The sequence below is a fragment of the Carassius gibelio genome, chromosome B11, assembly GCF_023724105.1.
Source record: "Carassius gibelio isolate Cgi1373 ecotype wild population from Czech Republic chromosome B11, carGib1.2-hapl.c, whole genome shotgun sequence".
NCBI lineage: Eukaryota > Metazoa > Chordata > Actinopteri > Cypriniformes > Cyprinidae > Carassius > Carassius gibelio.
Genome location: NC_068406.1, coordinates 20,446,348 through 20,463,321, shown reverse-complemented (window position 1 = coordinate 20,463,321; position 16,974 = coordinate 20,446,348). Strand labels below are relative to the sequence as shown.

General features: G+C 36.0%; 1 protein-coding gene across 1 annotated transcript in view; it reads left to right on the top strand.

Annotated features, from left to right (window-relative positions):
- Positions 1-16,974, top strand: part of LOC127968018 (inactive N-acetylated-alpha-linked acidic dipeptidase-like protein 2) — a 214,266-nt gene that overhangs the window by 190,827 nt on the left and 6,465 nt on the right. The window contains exons 12-13 of the mRNA XM_052568855.1: positions 8,514-8,607; positions 11,554-11,752. Coding sequence (XP_052424815.1) covers positions 8,514-8,607; positions 11,554-11,752 — 293 coding nt within the window. The remainder of the gene's footprint in view (positions 1-8,513; positions 8,608-11,553; positions 11,753-16,974) is intronic.

Sequence of the window (16,974 nt, the reverse complement as noted above, 5' to 3'; positions counted from 1 at the left end):
ATCAAAGAATCCTGAAAAAAATTCTCAATTGTTTTAAATATTAATAATAATCATAATAAAATGTTTTTTGAACAGTGAAACAGCATATTAGAATGATTTCTCAAGGATAACGTGACACTGAACTGAACACTGGAATAAAGTATATGTAATGTGTGTAAATATACATAAATATGCAAATATACATAATATATATATTAGCAATATATATATATAGAGAGAGAGAGAGAGAGAGAGAGAGAGAGAGAGAGATAGAAACTGAAACAATACAAGCAGATCTGATGTACAATTTTGGCCAGAGGGACTCTAACAATTGTCAGCATAGTAATTTTATTCCTGTTGACAATCAAGTTCAGTTTCAATGCTGTTTACAAGAAGAAACTCAGGAAACCTCACCTGACCTTCGTACTGAATAGTTTTGGTTTCAAATGTCATTTTCAACTTTTTTGACTTTGTTTTGAATGGAACCACGTAGCATTGCATCTTGTATTTTGTCAGGTCTACCGATAGACTTTTTTATTCTGTATAAATAATTTCTGAGCACAGAAGCCCTTTGAAGCAAACGATCACTTCTCTTTTCTTTCACACAAATATATTCTGTCGCTTTTTCTTTATTATTTTTATTTTTTTACTTTGTTAGTCATTTTGTTTTTGAAGTCCCACAAAAGCCAATTAAGTGCATCTATAATGATGCAAAATGGCATGTAATTTGAAGCAGTTAGAAAACAAATGCAAATCTAAAATGCAGACATGGGTGTGTGCTATCCGTGTATTCCATAGGGACCGCGGTTTCTCACTGTCTTCACAGCTCTGAGGCATGCAAAGTTTCTGAGAACATCAGTAATTAAAAATTAACACATCATAACACACCAAGCCAGCTAATCTGTGCATTTGTAACATAGCATAAACTTGAGTCTACTATTTCCCCCATTAATAAGCAGGCTCCATCTGTGTACTATGAATACATTACAGGCTGATTGAAATGTTCTGAGCAGGGTCACAGCAGTCATAAAATGATGGTTTAGTCGCACTTTAACTTTTAGAGAAAAAAAATTATTTGTAGCAAATAAACACTAAATTAATTTAATGATGGATAGAAAACATGTTTACAAAAAATAATAGCGATCAGATCATGGCTACACTGAAAAAAAAATACAAATCAGTGTCAATCTAGCTTTTCAGGAAAAATATTTAAACATTCAAAAAACAAGATTGGAATTGCTTGGAAAGCAAAAAAAATAAGTCACAAATCTGAGTACAATTTATTTCTGATAAGTGAAACCTCAAAGTTAACTTTTATCCTTTAATTTTCTAATTGCAAAAAGCTGTATTGCAGCTCTGGCTTTTAACCACCTAAACATTTATCACCGAAAAGTCATTAAGTGCTTGAATTCTTAGAAAACTCTTACTGTTGTTTTAACATCACCCTCCATTGATGTGTGCTCACAATGCTTCAGTACAAGATGTCACATTTGAATGTTTAGTCTCTAATTAGAGATTTAATGTCTGATTTAATGTATTTAAACACTGTAACACTTTAGAAATTAAAGTTGAAAGTGAAATTTAATAGCAACATTTTAGGTTTTACAGCTTTAATTTAAATTAACAGTAAAAATGTAATTAACTGCTATAATGTTAAAGTACCAACCTACAGAATTATTATTTATTCATTTTTTATTTATTTTTTATTATTATATTACTTTATAATATACTGACAGGTGAAAATGAGAAATTTGAATAAGAATCTAAGTTCATTACATGTAGCTTTTCTATAAGCTGAGCTAAATAGTAATATATAGACAGGGCACACAGCATCATGCACAAGCAACACACACACACACAAACACAAACACATACACACACACACACACAAAAATGTCATGGTAACACAAAGAAAACATATGAAAAGAAAAAAATAGGTAACACAATAAACAACATCAAATCTGAAGTGTCACTCAAGGAATTCTGGGAATGTCACTTTAAATTTTTCACTGTAAATTACAAAAAAAGTGTCACTTCTACAAACTGTAAATTTAGCAGTATTTTACTGTAAAACTACATTAAATGTCCTGTGCGATTTATTACCATTTTTTGCCATATATAGAAAGGGAAATTATAATTAACCAATTTACATATTACAAATTAATTATACATAATTATACACAATCTAGTTATATAACATTTTGAAATAAATTGAAGAATATAATGATTTAAGTTTAAATAATGGTATATAATTTTTATGTCTCATAAATCTGTTAATCTGGTTTGAAATAAACAATTATTAACCGTTAAATCCATTCTTTGTCTTTGAATCCAAACACAGAACTCTGTTCAACATATGCGGCACTCTAATTAGCTTTTAATAATGAAAAATATGCTTGCGGAATGGGAAAACTGCAAGCTTCTAAGTTGAAATGAATCTTTGCTATAGCAGGAAGCATAATTGGTTTCAGCATCTGGCAGATGTTTGTCATGAATTAATCTCTCCCCAGTTTACTGTTCAATAAGCACTCGCACATTACTCTTTTTGCTCAATGGTTTTCCCATTTTCCGCTGGTCATTGCTACACTTTTTTAGTATGTGTGTTTGTTGAAATTTTGCCTGGCTGAATAAAACATTACTTAAGCTCCTTTTCAATGCCCTCTAATTACCCATTTACATATAAAATCACAGAGCTTCAATTCATAGTTGACAATTTTCATAATCTGCCAGTTCCTAGCAAAAACAGAAGGTTTAAAGGCTGAATTCATGCACAACATCATGGATGAATGACCCACCAGTACAACAGACACAACACAAACATGCTTTCTCTGTTTACAGCTTGACGGTCATGTCGCTCATTGAGAATTTAATGTAATGTAAATCAGTTGTCACATAAGCCCCTAAGACCCATGATACACAATAATGCAAGTCTCTGTTGAATAACTGGTATGCATTCCAAGACAATACGCTCACACCACAAAAAAAGCATCTTTTATGTTCACAAAACCTTTTCTACCTGCATATTTAGTTGTTGGGTTGTTGTTTTTTTCGTTCATTGTTAACTCTTGACACACGGTACCATCTGGAAGCTTAATGACAGAAGCAGAAGGCCACTTGATGAGAGATTTGTCTTCCCCTTACATATTGCAGGAATAAATTTGACTGACAGTGGTCATTAAGGCATTGATTCATTAAATGCCATGTGGTCAGCTCTGAGTTTTAGTACTTCATTGCTGTGCAAATCTTTAAAAGCTGCTTGAATTGTGAGGATCATTGAATCAGTTCTTTTATAAGAAGCATCTGTCATGCTGGATCTTTGTTCAGACGGTTTTTGTATATTAATTTTACAACATTTTAGTTTAAATGGAAGTGCATATTATATATAAATTTTATCATGTATTGTTGTCTACATATAACAAAAATGTCATGAGGTTTTGTAATAATGTTCTGATGATATTTTTGGAAATCTAACAAGTTGCCCATTTCTCCAAATGCTTGTACAACACATTGCTGAGCACAACTTATACTACACTCATATGTGAACTTCAGAATATAGACATTAAAAACATAAATATTAAATAATCACAAAAAAAAATCTCACTGTAACCAACAAAAAAATAAATATATTATATACATATATCACATTTATTCATCCAACCCCTGTTTATGCTGCATTTAAGTTAGTTGAGCAGTGAAGTTTTTTAACTTTTATTTTAGTATGTTTTAATTACCCTCATTCATTTTCATCATAAAGTGCATTTTTTTAATCTGGTTTTTGTTATCGTAGATCAAAAAAACAAAACAAAAAAAAATCAACCAAACTGATTTGCACGGTATGAATATTTAATGGAATTCTTAAAAATAATAATAATAATAATAATAATATTCACAGGACTCATATTTTTTTAGTTTTAAATCTAGTGACTTTGTAACCATTATTTTTAATACTTTTTGAGACCCTAAATTATATAATTTCCTGGCATTCATTAGAGTCTGGTGCTATTAAAAATAATGTAGATCTTCCAGCAAATTACAGATGTAAAGATCAACACACCACTTTTGATTCGATTATTTATTATTAGACCCTTTGTATGCTAAAATAATAGTTCTTAACTAACTCAACCCTGCAACAGAATAATTTATCTTCTTCTAGTCTGTCACATCTGATGGGTAAATCCCACAGTACATGTGCACTTACAAATCACAACATGCCTGACCTCATTGTTAATACTCGCCCCGAGTATTAACAGAACAATGAGACACGGGAAACAAACACCCTTCAGTCTGGTTTTGAGATCAGACACAGGCCTGTCTCTGTGCTGTGAATCAGTGTTCAGCCATTCATCAGTCAGGCTGAGGCGCTCAGAGGGAGCCCTCTGCTGTCAATAATCCCCCGCCTCCACTGCTCCCGCCTGTCTCTAATGTACACAAATATATTCCCCTGCAAAGCCCTGCAGTACCAATATGTCCTAGAGCAAAAGGCAAGCTGAAGATTGAAAAACAAGGGTGTGCACGTGTGCTCGCTCACACAAATACATACTGACAGTCTTTGTAAATGCCACAAGAGATTACAAAGGACAAAAAGGCTTAATGCTAAAAATAACAGTTGAATGTAAATAGGAAAGTGCTGATATCTATCAAAAATGAGCATGCTTATAAAAATGTGGACTCATTGGGGTTTGATGTCAAAATGTGCAGACTGAATTAGCTGTCGTAATTCCTGATGAGTTGTTTACATGCAGAGGAAAATTGGGCCAATGTACAAAAACGTGTGTGTGCCAATCAGGTTTGCTTAACTGTTGGTTTTACCAAACATAAAACAAATATATATAGGTGTTATCTGTGGTTTTGTAGGGACTTTAATAGTGGAATGGAATATTTTTGTGATATATGTGGTACTTTAGAGACATAATAATAAAATATCAAATGTTTAGTGGTATCTGGGGTCCTGTAGGGACATTAATAATAATACAATTTTTTTTTTATAAAATTATAATGATAAAATTAAATGTTTTTGTGACATCTGTGGTATAGAGACATTAATAATAATAATATTTTTACCTTCGAGACAGTAATAACATAAAATGTATATTTCTTTCCTGCTAATAGCACAATTTGAATCTCTCTCTCTCTCTGTCTCTCTCTGTCTCTCTCTCTCTCTCTCTCTCTCTCTCTATATATATATATATATATACAGTATATATTCGTCTTTTGTCATTTAAAGACGCTGACAGCAGCCACTTCTTAACATGTGCATCTGTTCACCACCATAAAGTGTCTGCAGATGGCAACTGATGTCGTAGATGATGAAATTTGCCAACACATTTCTAAACAACTTTGTGAAAGTCTGGAGTGAAGGAATCCAACCGCAGAATGTAGATGATGCGAATGTAGTTATGCAGTAATATTAGAACCAGTTGAATGTGTGATAGTCCTCATCTCTACTGCCTTTTTCTTGTAGGTTGTAGGTTTCTGCCACCCAATAGAAAGACAGAAGAGAAGAACTAAAGAGCATCTCCAGGAATGATGCTATAAATAAAAATTCAGCTTTTGGGTTCAGGCACATTCTGTAGATTAATGCTCTCTCTGCTGAAATCAATGCTGGAATCTCTCTGTCCATGATGGATTCCACGTCAAACCAACTTACACTTAAGGGCTTTAATAAGAAAGAAAAAACATAAATAAATAGGAGAACAAGAAAATGTATGATTTTGATGTATTGCAGTTACGGAAAATGTCAGGTGTTTCAGCATCATTTTTTGGCTTTTACATTATCAGGAACATTTTAAAAAGAGTTTTCTACACATCTAATGAAAATGCCTCAGCAATATGTACTTAATATAATATTGGTAACACTTTACATTAAAGGGTTGGTTCACCCAGATAGCAAAATTATGTAATTAATAACTTACCCTCATGTTGTTTCAAACCCGTAAAAACCTCCGTTTATCTTTGGAACACAGTTTAAGATATTTTAGATTTAGTCCGAGAGCTCTCAGTCCCTCCATTGAAGCTCTGTGTACAGTATACTGTCCATGTCCAGAAAGGTAAGAAAAACATCATCAAAGTAGTCCATGTGACATCAGAGAGGGTCAGTTAGAATTTTTTGAAGCATCGAAAATACTTTTTGGTCCAAAAATAGCAAAAACAACAACTTTATTCAGCATTGTCTTCTCTTCCGTGTGTGTTGTGAGAGAGAGTTTAAATCAAAGCAGCTGGATATCCGGTTAGCGAACGAATCATTCAGTTCACCAAATCAAACTGAATCGTTTTAAACTGTTCGCATCTCTAATACACATTAATCCACAAATGACTTAAACTGTTAACTTTTTTAACTGTTAACTTTTTTTAATTTACGTCTCGGTTACATATGGTAACCCTCGTTCCCTGAAGGAGGGAACAGAGACGTCACGTCCCGTCGCCACGGTTGCTGTACCGCCGCTGAGCTGCAAGGTCTCCGGCTCGGCTCCTCAGCGAAAGCCTGGTATGCATTGTACCTGCTGCCGCCTTATACTCACACTGTGATCAGCGGCAGCTGGATGCAATTATTGCATGCCAATGTGCATTGGCTCATTTAGTTTACAGTGGAAGTAGATTAGTCTATCGAAGCGATATCCCAGTTTCGACAGTCATCGACGTGATGTCTCAGTTCCCTCCTTCAGGGAACGAGGGTTACCATATGTAACAGAGATGTTACAATTATTAATGAGATTGTAAAATGCATTATAAGGTGCATTACAAGGCATAATTAATGAATGCATTAAAACTCCTTTTATAATCCACTATACGTAAAGTTTTTAGGTAAAGTGTTACCATAATTTTATTTAAAAATCCTGGTTCTTGCTCTTGTACATCCATTCACCAAACCATCTGCCCACTTTTTCCAAACAGCTTATCCTGTGTAGGGATGCAGGTTGCTCTTGTTTATTCTACACAGTAAAATAATAAATTAATTTTAATGTACTTATGATGTTTAAAGGGCATTTATTTTGGGGTTACCCACTGAGCCATGGTCCTCATATGGGTGATATAAGTTTAAGCTCAGCTCTCAGTATCTTGATCTTTAAAACAATTTTTTTTTTTTAAAGTAATAGAACATTTTTATAATATATAAATGTCTTTACTGTTGCTTTTCATCAATAAATTGCGGCCTTGCTGAGTAAATGTATTATTTTTTTTATTTTTTATTTACACCAATGTTTTGAATATAAGTGTATTACGGTTTACACAAAAGTAGCTGTTTTGAGTACTGATGATAATAAAAAGAATATTTTCAACATGAGATTAGCATGTTAGAATGATCATGTGACATATTATAAATGATCATGTGACACTGAAGACTGGTTTAATGATGCTGAAAATTCAGCTTTGCCATCACAGAAATCAATAACATTTTAAAACGCATAAAAATAGAAAGTAAAGTACCATAGTTTTAAAATACAATATTATTATACTATACAAAAGTACTTGTACTGTATTTTTAATCAAATAAATTCATCCATGGTGATATAGAAATATTGTATTATACAAGAGCTGACCTGTGTTCACTGTATATTTAATGGTTGAATGAGATGTAGCTTTCACAGAGGTCAGACAGAGGGGACACTTACCATATGATAAAACCACAGTCGATACATGTTTAAGCTGTGCAGTTTCCCTGCCTGTGTGTTAACCTCATACATGATGTGAAGGGATGGTAGGAGAATCAATAACGTTTGATCAGTGGGCACTGTGGATGCAGGAAAAGCTTAGTACAGATCTTACTGACTGCACAATTACAATTAGCCATCAGAAGCCACTGCAGAAAGCAACAGAATCCAATCGAAATCAATAGAAGAGTGTCAGAAAGATAAGATGGAATGTAACCAATAATTATGCTTCAGCGCTGAAAGACTGGAAGCATAAAAATGCTCTTGTTATCTAAGCCCATTAGAAAGAAGCACTGTGGGAATTAAAACATAAATATCGGTGTTGTACAATCCATTGCTAAAAGAATGGAAGAAGAATGTTCATCTAAAGCGTCTCAGATTTTGAGCCAAATTAATAAATCAATAGTAGTTTTACAATAGTTGCATAATTGAACTTAAAAATTGAGTGATATTTCTTTTGAAATATTATAAGCAGTTTCCCATAAAATAGTATGAAATTGAAATATTGCAATTTAAAGTAAAACAGTCTATTTAAAAGTGTGTCTTCAGTGTCACATGATCATTTTGATATGTGATTTTGCTGCTCAAGAAACATTTCTTATTATTATTAATGTTGAAAAGTTGTGCTGCATAATCCATTTGCTGAAACCCTGAATACAAAACAAATAAAAAGATAAATAAAACATTAATAAAGAATAATAAAAATAAATATTTAGACGTTTGGTTTTGGTGATAGTGTAGTGACAATGCTTGAATATTTTTTTTGTGATGTTGGTTATTTTAAAGACAATATTAACATAATAAAATCAGTCAGTCAATCGATAAATAATCAATAAATTGACTTGGCAGAGTTTTGGTTGAGCTTTTTGTCTTTTATTGATTTAGATCACAGCCGAGGCCATCCTGCGACTTGCTACGGATCCCGTTCTTCCATTTTACCCTTTGGATATCGCTCTTGATGTTCAGAACAAACTCAAAGGTAAGATTGCACCTTTGAAAACTTATTTTACAATTTACTTTCCTAATGAATTTATAACACAATTACAGTATGTTGGCAGAACTTCTGGAAGTTTAAGGCTGTTACAAGCTGGATCTGCTCTGTGTCAGTCCTGACTCCTCCCATAAAGATGAGTAATGCAGAAATCATCTGTTTGGGTGAACCTATCGATCTTCCATTCACAGTTGATTTCTGCATTTGTTAAATTCAAACTGGTGCCAGCCATTTCTAAGTGCTCGGATCAAATGGGTTTATAAGCTTTAGACCTGATTGGCCATCGCTCTGGCACTTTTTTTTAATAAAGAGCTTTACCTTAGATGGGGAACAAAAAGGGAGAAAATTCCCAGAAGCGGAAAACGCTTTATACTTTCTACTTCATCAGAGCCAAAGAAACCCAGAGGTAGTAATGAGCTTTTGACAGGCTTTTATTTCCAAATGTTCTCTACATTTTCAAAGTCTTGCAGAATTGGATTTCAGAGATTCAAATAACATTAAATGATTATACAGTGGCTCGCAGGTATGCCGTTTTTCACCTCTGCAGAGAGACATTGAGGGCTTCTCCTCTGAATCTGTTCTGGCTCTCTGCTGGAGCGATGCTCCTTTGTGTTTAAATATTCATGAACACTGAGAAGAGGACAGGTGAGAAATGTAATTGCCACATAATCCTGCCACATGAAGACAGACTGCAAAGCCCTTAATGCTGTGCAGTATTGACATTTCACCAGACCCGTGCCAAACACTCGTGTCCAATCTTTTGTTTTACTGTCTCGGCTGCAGCGGGGCTGAAGGACTGACGCATTGCACGCCTGAGAAAATCCCACAGATGCTTCATCAAGGCATTTTCACTGTCACTGTTTGGGATAGAAGACATCCAAAATATTTTTGATCCCACATTTTATTACGTACTGGCACTTCCAGCGGTTTCCTGACAGATATACCCTAATCTGAAGTCTGTTCTGCGTAATTTGGAGGCTGAAGGAATGAAGTCTCCTCCAGATGTTGAGTTAAACCTTGTGATCTCATTGTACCTTTGTCAGGTATAAAAGCACATTCAAGTGGCTAGAAGCATAACTGGAATTATATATATATATATATATATATATATATATATATATGGCAGGATAACCTCATCAAGATCTTGGATGACCTGGTGGTAATTTTTGAGTGAACTATTCTTTTTAGATTTTTATGTTTAGTTTTTTTCTTCCAATTTACTGACAGCCTGCTTTAGCTGTTTTATAAACTTTCACAATAAAATCCTTTCTGGAAAAAGTTGTCTTTGAATGCATCTTGTTTGAAACCCCACTGGTACAGGCAGATGTTTTGGGGGGGTGTCAAGCTTTTTTAAGCTTTTGCCACAAACATTGCATTTTTAAAGTGTGTCAATAGTCCAGAAAGAATCTTGGGAACGCTGCATCCCTTTGTGCTCCGTCTCGCTGTACAACTCGCTGTGAAATGCATTTGCATTATGCAAACACACACACACACACACACACACACACACACAGATATTGATGTATCAAATAATATGTAAATGTATAAATTAAAAATAGAGTAACAAGCTATGTGTTAATTTCATGTTTGCATGTGTGTCTTGTGGGTGTCTGGTATGATATTACTATAGTTGCTTTCCCACATCTGTCTTTTCTGAAGCCTTTGGCACAAATATGGAACTTTGAAGTGATATGCATTTCGTCATTTGTGAAATTGTAAACCTCGGTTGAGTTGGTGACAGTTTCACTGGGTGTTCTGCTGTCTGTGTTACAGTGAGTGATGAGTTACAGCAGTCCTACTGCAGGGAGTGCTTTTCATTCTGCAGAGAAAGACAGAAAGAAGGAGACAGTGTGTGTGTTCAAGTTTGTAGATTTTTTTCCTTCTGTTTACTTAAAAGTTTTGCATATCCTCCAAAGAATCGAAATATATTCATATTCTCCAATGATACCCATCACTCAATCAAGTTGGGATTTGAACTGCTAGAATTACCTAGAACTCATCATTGTTGAGTCAGATTTGAAACTTTGTGAAATCCCTGTGAAATATGATTTTGTAGAATTTGATTTAACAGTTTTATTAACAACAAAATTTAGATTTTAGTAAATGCCACTTCCGCTTGAAAAAGTGAAATAATCTTCAACTAAGCAACATTATGAACAAGCATGTTAATATGCACACCCACCCGCCACAGACCTGGCATTATCTTTGAGAGGTTGAACAGTTCTTAACAGCTTCTTCTTAGCACATGATAGAAGCATGCTTGAGTAAGCAAGTTGAAAGATATATATAAGAAATGTGTCAGTTTTTAAATGTATTCTTTTGAATTCCAGCCCTAAATGCTATACTGACACTATACTATATTTGCAGTCACATCACATTTTTTTAACACATACCTTGTTAAACTGGATGAATATGCATGTTTTCGACTCATTTGTTAGCTTTTGTTTCCGGGCAAATGGAGGTATGCCAGGGGTGCATCTTTGTTTAGCACAGATTTGGCGTTAAATACTATGCTGTTTAATTTTGAGGGCCAGTGCTCTGCTGGAGTTTTGAGGGTTGCACTTAAGCTGTCATAACAGTTGCTGCTAACAAGAAGTGAAGTCAAGTGCAGAGCCGAAGGGTGCGTCTGAGACGATTTAGGAGCATGACGATGAAGTGAAATGAGATAAAAGCTGTTTTGAGTGACAGGGAGGTGTATTTAATAGCTACTGCAATGCATTAAGCCCAATTTGTCCATCCATGTTATTCTGCATAAAAATGACAAGAATTATGATTTTTGGTGCCTGGAGCTATTGTGCTAAATTTGATGTTGAGTTAAAAATGGAAAGTCATCCAATCAAGGTTATTGTTGTTAATGAACCGGAGCATATTTTGCAAGGAAATATTGTTTCAGACATACTTGAATATCCATAATACTTGTCTTATATTTTTCAGATGACCCACTGTGCCGGCAGGACCTGCTAAATGTGGCTGCATCTTTGAGAGACAACTCAGCATTCTTCCAATCTGAGGTCATGCGTCCTGCCAATGACCCCAAAGAGAGAGATCCCGCCCACGTACGCATGCTCAACGACGTCCTACGAGACCTGGAAAAAAGCTTCCTTATCCCAAACCCACCTCTTGGCTTTTACAGGTAACTGTTGGCTTACAATATTGCATACGTGGAACATAAACGACGCTTTAAAGAATCCAAACATTTTCATAACATGAATTCCCTTTCAGTTTGTCACACTCAATTTCATGTCGGTGACTGATGAATTGGGATAATGCTTGATAAACCAATCTACTTTGAGTGTAAACTAAATGAGCCAATGCACATTGGCATGCAGTTATTACTACTTCCTGTTGTGTTGCAAGTGGCCATCTCCCCTGTGCACCTCAGCAATAAGAGAGCATTTCCTAAAGAGCATATTTCTCTAAAAGAGATCCGCGGGTGTGGCTTTATAAAGACGATGTATCGTCCTTAAAGGATGCCGTTTCACCCGTGCATTTCTGAGTGTTATCCCAAATTGGGATATCGCTTCGATAGACCAATCTACTTCGAGTGTAAACTAAACGAGCCAATGCACACTGGCATGCAATTATTGCATCAGGCCACCCCAAGCTACCAATCATCCATCCTCGAGGGCTCGGACGCGGTGGAGGATTCCACTCGAGCCCTAACCTCTCGATGGCCCGGGAAAGCATAAGCTGTCATCTCCGGATCCGATTCAGGCTTTCTTACCATCCTGGAGGGTGGCATCTTGGGCGAATCTTTATCAGAGAGCTCTCCCACCGCTGCAGAGATCGATTGAAGGTGCTGGAGGAGTCGTCTTTATAAAGACGCACCAGTGGAGCTCTTTTAGAGAAACATGAATTTTAGGAAATGCTCTCTTAGTGCTGAGGCACACGGGAGATGGCCGCATATTATATATCTTATTATATTATACTCACGCTGTGATCAGCGGTAGCTGGATGCAATAATTGCATGCCAGTGTGCATTGGCTCGTTTAGTTTACACTCTTAAGTAGATTGGTGTATCGAAGCGATATCCCAACTCGTCGGTCACCGACGTGACATCTTCATTCCCTCCTTCAGGGAACGAAGGTTACCATATGTAACTGAGATGATCTTTCATGCAAAACTCACGTGATATACTGTATCATATAAGTTTCAGAGGAAGCGAAAAGAGGTGAAACGTGGTGGAAACTTTGATGTACCTGACAACAGAGCGGTATTAATTATTGAGTGTTTGGGGTGAGTGAAAGCTGAAAAAGTTTCTTGTGAGAACAGATAAAGAGAGTTGGTACGTGCAAAACCTGCAAACTTTTTGTCAAAGACTTTACGGAAAACAAAAAAAATAGCAAATATTGCTCAAGACCTCTCACACAGGTTTACCAAGAAGTCTGTGTCTTTACAATCTATGAGTGTGATCATGCTTTAAAGACTTGAAGCATCTTGTAGAAAGCATAAATTAAATAAAGATGTAATATATTTTTTCTATGCCTTCATCTTCGAAAGCTTTTGAAAAGTGTTTGCATTCAGACAAGGAACCAAAAATGATCTGTTAAGTTTGACAGTATTTAAACTTTTGACAGGATAGTAACATTCATGTTGAAATTCATGATGAAATGGATGGATTTGGTATACATTTAATATATTGATGAACAAGTAATCTAAAGTTCCAGTTATTACTTACCCTTAAAATCTGCTATTTTGTACTTGATATTACAGCTAATTTTAGAATTAAGAACAAAGGCTCTATGCAATTGAGTGCTATGTTGCGTTGTTGGTTGGACTAAGCAACTGCAGCATCTTGCTTTGAAAAGTGTTGCACGTTGAGCTGAATTTGTAATCACCATGCACCTGGCAGAGTGGTGGACTGTTTATCTGAAATAACCCTAATTACTTAAAGAAAAAGTTTACTCAAAAATAAAAGTTGTTTGGATCAACTATTCCAAAAGGAACCTGCTTGTGTTTTTGTTGGGGAATGAATGATGACATCACTTCCACATGGTCTAGTGGGGCAGATGCTGTTGAGAGACGTGCAATTTGCATCTCTGCCAAATTTTGTTACCACAGACATGAGTGTCGGAAACACTGCCTCATCTTGAAAATGAAACGATAAAAAAAAAAAAGAATAAGTAAAATAAAATTGCCTGCTTCCTCTCAGAGCTGCTGTAATATTGAGCTACAGTGTAGAAATGCTCATTTCGTAGTATGACAATTATATTGCATTTGCAAAAAGCTGTACTGGCTCTTTATTTTATATTTGTATGGTACAGATACAGTTTATAAAGAACTGCCTCCAGGTTCATAAAAAATGAATGATCGTAAAGATTATTAGTTGTTCATCGTGAAAGACCATAATTAGCACAAGATTATAGTAGAAGTCTATGGGAATTTATTAGCCTTTATAGTCCCATGATACCCCTAAGGGGGATTTGTGGGTCGATGAACTGAAGTAACCATCATTTAGCCATTGTGCTGATGTCTTCAGTTTCTGCCGTCGCTGGGATTCCACGATTCAACAATGCAGGTCAATAAGTCAAGAATATTTATATATACAAAAGCATCTAAGTGTGTAGTGTGTCCTTTATTAAATCCAATGTTATGGTTGTTGTTGTCCTGGTTGTTCTTGAGCCATGATTAGGTGCTTGAAAATATAAAGAGGAGTGAACAAAGGGTCAAGCACAATGTAGGCCTGCATTACGGAGTTAATGGTTTCTTTAGACCTTCTCAGTGGAAGAGATATGGATCTCAAAACAACAGGACTTTTGCCAGAAATACATGGTAAAACACTATTGCAGGTACGCACACAAATCAACTCGCAGGGAATAGAAGTAAATCCCTCAGTCAACTGTGATTCACTCCTCAGCTCAGCAGAATAAAATGCTGATCTTCAGCCAGTGTCCTCAAACACTCCTTTTCAGATCTCCACTCACCACGGCGTTGGCTGTTGGTGATGTGACAATAAAAGCGATTTGCTTTGATAAGATTCAACAGGGATTTACCAATGCATCTCTGTTGTTGATAGGAACTGTGTTGCAGCTTGAGCCATAATGGAGTGGCCGGCGATCCATAATAGACGTTCTGATTATTTCTACTTTTTGTGTTTGGGTGAATGCTTGTTTGATCTTCCATAGATCCTCGAGGTCCATGACACACCCTGGGTGCTGCATTTCTGCTCTGACTTTTTTTTCTTGACACTGCTGTCGCTGTCGTTGGTTTTGCTAATCTGGACTGAAGGAGGGCCCTGTTATTATCAAAGCAACATGCAATTGTAATCAGCGGCAATCAGTGTGTCCTGGAGTGGTTTTTATTAAATTAACAGAAGATGAAGTGCGGGGAGACTCGTCAGGGTACCTGCTCATTATCTCTCTTTGGGTTCTGGCCTGTGAGAATTAACACCCTCTCACCGATCTTCACTGTTTCACCCCCTGTGTTTTATACACTTGTCTCTCTGTTTATTAATCAGTTTTATCCAGTGAATTGAAGAATTGAAAATATGTTTTGCTTTTTACGATACAGGCAATCCCAGTTCCCCCAAAATTACAATTTTGTTGATGTACACATTCTCATGTCATTGCAAAACCTATGACTTTCTCCTGTGGAACACAACAGCAGACGTTTAGCAGCAGGTTCATGCTGTTCTGTTCCATATAAGGAGTGCATAGTGACTAAGGGCTGGTAAGCTTCAGTATAATTTACAGTAACAAAAAACACTCTCACAGTATCATAAAAGTGACCCATATGACTATATTCCACATCTTCTGAAACCATATGAAAGCTTTTATATTACAGATTAAAATGTAAGTCATTATTCACTAAAACAAATCTTCTCCGCTTATGTAACTCTCTAATATCTTTCAAAATACGTTGTCTGACTGTGTCATGCCATATCATTTTGGCATCACTGATGCCCTTGAGCATTTTATAATCAGTCACGGTGTGTCAAATTGAAATGTGCTCATATTCAAATAAACAATTGATGTTTGAATGCTACGGCCTACATTTCAGTAGTTATCTCATATAAAGTTATCAGATGCCTTCAGGATATGTGGATTGTAGCACACAGGTTATCAATGTATTTTATGGAACTTTTTTTTTAGAACTTGACAGTGCAACCTGATCGCATGACGCAAACATACCTGTGGGAACTTTTTACATACTGATAAGTACACATCAATGCGGATTCCAACAGTAATTAACTCTAGAGGCATAAAACAGTGAGTACTTTTAATCGTTTTCATACGCAGTTATAATTACAGCACCATGTTTTGCTTTCTGGTCATAACAAGCTTGATTGGTAGCTCAGCCAGCATGGAATTTGATGTTGAATCCTTGGGTATGAATCCAGTGAAAACATGACTCACAAGCATAGACAGTAAAAGAAATGGACACAGCGACCCCATTGGAACTCAATTGAGACAAGTGAAGCCCATTTTTAGCGTTTTTAGCACTTCCGTTTCTGACGCGCAGACTCAAACTAAGCTTGATGGCGTCAGCAACCTGTCTGACAGATGTAGATCTTCTAGTAGCTGTGCGTGCAAACTGCCATCGTTAATCTTGCAGAGACGGCGAGCTTGAGCGGGGAGTTCTTTGGCATGAGTGAGCAGGAGTAAGTATTCTGATTAATTATTTTGTATAGTATTTTAAAATGTAACGCCAGTATGCCATATTAAGTTAATTGCCTGCAAGCTTCTGCTCCTGTCTGTACGGTAATGCGACAGAGAGTCGAGTGGTTATGAGGCAATCGTTAACCTATTTTTACAAAAACGGGGCCATAATGTAATATAGAAGGTAATGGAGCCCTTTATACATTGTCGTGTATCTTTAGAAATAAATAATGGACAAACGGAGTCTTTAAATGCCTCACATGTAAAGTTATTCGCTGTCAAAGTGACGCCAAAATGAATGGGAGTCAATGGGAATGCTAACGCAAGTGAAGTTCTGCTACAAGATGGCGGCACGCGGCCGACTTCAACTTCTGGTCGACTTCCTTGCCGCCTCCTCACAAGGAATGAGCTCAAAGATGACAGATCAAAAAACAAGCAAAAATGTTGTGCTTGCTATTGTGTTTTTGTTGCATTCGCTATTATTTCTACTATCAGGTATGTTTAGGTGTAGTGCAGACGGTACTTTATTTTAAAACGTCAATGAGCATTAGAGTTATAGCACCACTCAACAGACATTTCAAGACCGAACTGTGGAGAAAACGGTCATTGTATAAAATATACGTCATATTTACATTCATCTATTATGGCGAAAAAAACACATAGCACCACTTAGCGTGGACATTTCACATTGAATGCGTCACGAAATGTACGTGATGTTACGTATTGTGAATCTTGCAAAAAAGATCCCACACGTACA